Source organism: Primulina huaijiensis, chromosome 9 (genome assembly GCF_012295235.1).
Source record: "Primulina huaijiensis isolate GDHJ02 chromosome 9, ASM1229523v2, whole genome shotgun sequence".
In the NCBI taxonomy this organism is placed as follows: domain Eukaryota; kingdom Viridiplantae; phylum Streptophyta; class Magnoliopsida; order Lamiales; family Gesneriaceae; genus Primulina; species Primulina huaijiensis.
In genome coordinates, this window is record NC_133314.1 from 1,372,837 (window position 1) to 1,377,546 (window position 4,710).

The 4,710-nt window shown below is 37.4% G+C and overlaps 1 protein-coding gene across 1 annotated transcript; it reads right to left on the bottom strand.

The window, feature by feature from the left end:
* Positions 1 to 612: 612 nt before the first annotated feature.
* On the bottom strand, positions 613 to 3,135 carry LOC140985434 (uncharacterized). Its single transcript, XM_073453301.1, has 4 exons — positions 2,897 to 3,135; positions 2,570 to 2,809; positions 1,808 to 1,873; positions 613 to 931 (listed from the first exon to the last, which is right to left on the bottom strand). Exons 1-4 carry the CDS (start codon positions 3,047 to 3,049, stop codon positions 701 to 703), a joined length of 690 nt encoding a protein of 229 aa, XP_073309402.1. The 5' UTR covers positions 3,050 to 3,135; the 3' UTR covers positions 613 to 700.
* Positions 3,136 to 4,710: the final 1,575 nt, after the last annotated feature.

The following is a 4,710-nucleotide window of genomic DNA, read 5'->3' on the forward strand; positions in this document are numbered from 1 at the left end:
TTTTCTGAGATATCAGGCTGATCACTGTTGTTATGTGAAGCTTGATGGTTATTATATCATACTACTGATATATGTAGATGATATGTTGATAGCAGGAGCTTGTCTGGAGGAGATTGATAGACTCGAGAAAGAGTTATCAAAGGAATTTGCTTTGAAGGATTTGGGTGCTGCAAAACAAATCCTTGGAATGTGGATCCTTAGAGATCGAGTGAATAAAGTCTTGAAGGTTGATAAGATTTCTGGAAGCAAGAATCCAGCTGATATGATCACAAAGGCTGTTATCATTGGAAAACTGAAGTTGTGTTTGATTTCNTTCACCCCTTACAACCTTTCCCAGATAAATCCGAAGAGCAGGTAGAAGAAGAAGAATCGGAACAGTTTTGGGGATGGTGATTAGTAGACATGATTATTTTTTTTGAAATTTAAAATTTTAGATCAGACGTTTCCGCGAATTTATTTTATTTCAGTTGTAAAGACAGTTGTTTTTTTGAGGAGTTATGAATAATAAACTGGTTTTCGGTTTATACTATGCTACGAGGCTGGTTGTTTCAATTGTGTGATTGTTAAACAACGCCGGTGTCAAATCCCGAGTTTCGGGGCGTGACACTCTGACAGAAAAACTGAAGGAGAACATGCACATCACGTAAGTATATACATATTGCAACAGAATGTAGGTTATGCATCCAATCAGTTGGTGCAATCATGTTTTGCAAAACCATTGCCAGAAACTGCTTTTCTGGGAACAGGAATACATGACTAAAATCCATATATATAGAGAATATTGCACATGGAGCATGGATGGATCGAGTATTGGAGGGTAGGGGGAATAAGGGCAAAATCCTAACCCCGACAACTCAACTGCAGATTGGTGCAAATTCAAGAGGTAATTAATTCTTCTCGAACAAATCCTCCCTGCCCCGAAGGAGGTATTCTGTTCGCATGGATACACAATAAGAAAACAATTATTCTGAAGTAGAAAATTATAAAGAAATGATGTTACATAGACTCTTTAATGTTTCGCAGATGAGAGAACGCTAAATCCCTTTTGTTACCTGAAAAACATCTGCACTTCAATTTTGTCCACCCTGCTATTTTAAGCTCCGGGAAAATCCAAAAAATTATTTTATTATGTTTCGAAATCAAAATATGCATTATTTGAGTTAAAAATAAGAAAATTAAGTGGCAACATTCTAGTATCGGGCATGCCATCACACCAAAAATTATAGTTGACCATAAAGACATAATTCAAATATTTTAAATAGTACTGTATGGTTGAAAAATATAGAATCAACCTCTAGTTAAAAGCAGCTATCGAACCAGTCAGGAAGAGGGTTATAGGAAAAAGATTCCCCAGGCAGAGACTGTTCTCCCTTCGTATAAATGCATCGATGAGTGTGAGAATTTCAACTTTGTTATGAAGGACAAAATCATAACTCCCATATTAATCGTCCTTGCTACTACCCAACCTTTGAATATGTTAAAACATCGGTTTCAAACTCATCTTTAATATTGACATCCTTAATCAATCCAAAGTATACAAAGGTAACTAAAGTTTTCTAGAAACTACGCCAAGAGACCATAAAATACTTTGTTTGAACAGGTAATACAAAAATCCCAGAACGAAGAAAAGAAGTTACATTCTGTTAAATGATCAAAATTCAAAGCTAACGATGAATAACAAAAAGTTTTGTTTCCTGCTAAGGATTGGTACATAAAAAGGACAATAAAACAAGCAGATAGAGTGCAGAACGTTCCATTTATATAAAACAAATTTGAAAGCAAGAGAACTAAAGAAGAATTCCATTACCTCCAAGAATGCCTTCAGAACCCACAAAAAGGTTAGAATTATAGTTCCATTGACCGCAAATCCGACCTACATCCCAAAAGAAATTAACAACCAATTTCAAGAACGAAAACTCTCTTTCAGAGAAAAATTAAAAGCGGTTGTTTTAAACAAATAAAACAAACCCAACAGTAAGTCTCACAGCTCCATAAACCTTGATTAATGCTGGTCGTTTCCTTTTTCCACAAGGTTTCAGTTTCTTTGCAAACAAACCTGTTGTACAAGTGCATCCGACTTGGCTAAAAAAGCACTCTAAACAAACAATTGGACCAATGCCAATTAAAATCATGCGATGTCATGAATCTAAAAACAAACTTTGCAGCCATAATGGCGACTAGATTGTTGGAAACGATTCACAGCAAGCTTGACAAAATATTTTCATTGACCAAGCTCCGAACATGAAAAATGAGTGAAATTTTAGATGCCAACTTCTTATTCAACGTCTTGGAGTTTGGATACAGTACTCGCAATCTAAATGCTTTATAGCATGTTCAAACATCAAGATTAAGAATCAATCATGCACTCTCAGGTGGAAAATTTGATGGCTTTCAGAATAGCAAATACGCAAAGAATTCGAATTTATTCTCAACCATTCAAGTCAGAAGAAATCAAATCTGAAATGGAAATGGCAAATATAACAACTCCATTACTACGCCACCTTTCTCAGGGATGATTAACTAGACGAAACACACCTAAAAAAGCCATTAACAGAGAAATCAGTCCTACCAATTTGGTGGAGATATGAATAGGAAGAACAGATTTAACTGCCTTGCGTGCTTTCCTCGATACCTTTTTGAACACATTCTCCACAAACCTGATCAGGAGATCCAAGCTCCTGTCTTCCCCTTCATCTTCTTCATCATCCTCGTCATCGTCATCAAAATCACCTCCATAGTCACCCATCACCATACCACTTCGCGAGCTCACTCCCCAAAAACCATTATTGTGAATTGGATTCCGACCTTTCTGTTCAATTTTAAGAAATTCAGGTATTAAATAAATCGCATTATAAGATGTTAAGTTGCAATTGCACACTTCAAGGAAGAGTGCGACCTGGAGGAGGAGAAGAAGAGTAGCGGCGGGGCGGCGCTGCAATTGCAGGAAGGTGCTGATTGGAAGATGAGAGTTGGTGGAGGAATAGAGAGACAGTGCTTGGAAGTTAGCGGAGCAAGGCCGAGGTTGGATAGATACGGTTGTCGCCGCCATGAGACCGGCGACTGGAGCTTTCTCTACCGACTGAAACAGGCAGGGACTAATTTGGCTGTGTTTATGTGAGGACTTCACATCTTGCTTTATTATTTCAATTTTCTTTAAAATCCAAAAATTTATAATTATATTTCACTTTTAATATTTAACTTGTTTTATCTACAAAATTATCTCAACTTAATAATAAATTCATAAATAAATATCTGTTTGACGAATTAATCTGATCTATATTAAAAAATAATAATATTTTTGAATAAAAAATAATATTTTTCATCAACTAAGTCAATTTAGAGATACGTCTTATAAAATTGACATTTTCTAACTTGACATGTGAGATGTTTTTTTGTACAAACAGAGAAATCTTTTGTAATTTTTTTTGTTACAAGAGAGGGGGATCACCCGTCATAGAACTATTAGCGTATGATAATTTTTTCTCAAATATCATATTCTCATCTTGTCTTCTTCCATGATTTCATCTATGCTTGCTGGAGGGGTCCGGATAGTTCTGTATACTCTTTGGTACTTTAGTGCTTCCGAGGCCAAGTAATCAGTTGTCCTGTTTTGTTCTTTGTAGATATGCTTGATCCTGATTCTCAGTCTCTATTGAAGAGATTCATACCGGTAGAGATCAAATTAAGAATGGACGAACAAGGCATTTCTTCTTTTTTCAGCCACTTCACAATTTTTTCTGAATCGATTCCAAGTAAAATCATTTTGTATCCCGATTTCCATGCTAATTCCAACCATTTATAGACGGTCCAAAGCTCATCTTCCTCAACCGAACATCAACCAATGTGAAGCCCAAAATCCAATCCCCAAATTCGTCTCTCAAAATTCCTCCTCCACCAGCTTTTCGAGCTTTGTGGTTGCAACTTCCATTGTGAGGGCCCGTGCACTTAATTAATATTTAATTATCAAACAACAAGGATTAATTGGTGTAAACAGCGAAAACGAGTTTAAAAACGTTCATTAGGGCCTACAGAAATTTCGGCATGACCTCCCCGTAAGTAGGACATCCCAAAAATCTCAAAACACAACAACAATAATATACGCTCGAAAATAACATCAAGTTCACAATCAACCACACAAACATCCTACAGCCGCACTGGCCAGGACTAGACACGACATACCACAATTAAAATCCCAAACAACATAAAAAATATCACCATACAGCTACACAGGGCATCTCCCTGGCAAATGTATCAAACCAGCATAATATATATAAATATCTGGGAACTCTGACACAAACCGACTGACTACTGGGTACCACTCGCTGACGCTCCACCAGACGCGTCAAATCCCCTGGAATGACCTGCTATGGCATCAAAAACAACCACAACATAAAAAGAAAACAGGGGTCGGACCCCAGTACGACAAACCAGTAAAATCACGACGTATATAAAAGACATGTAATAATACCAAGTAAATGCAATGATATGCGATGCATGAATGGTAACAATGGAATAACGGATACCAAATGGAGTCCAAACGAATAGCATCATCAACAGTAACAGTGGCCACCCGTGCCAGGAATGCAGCATCAAATCGCCGCTCGTCCATGCACGTAGCATCGGGAATGCGAGTAGCTAAGTCGCTCGTCCCTAGCTGTCATCTGGGAATGTGGCTAATCCTAACCCACTCGTCCCTCTGATGACTCAATA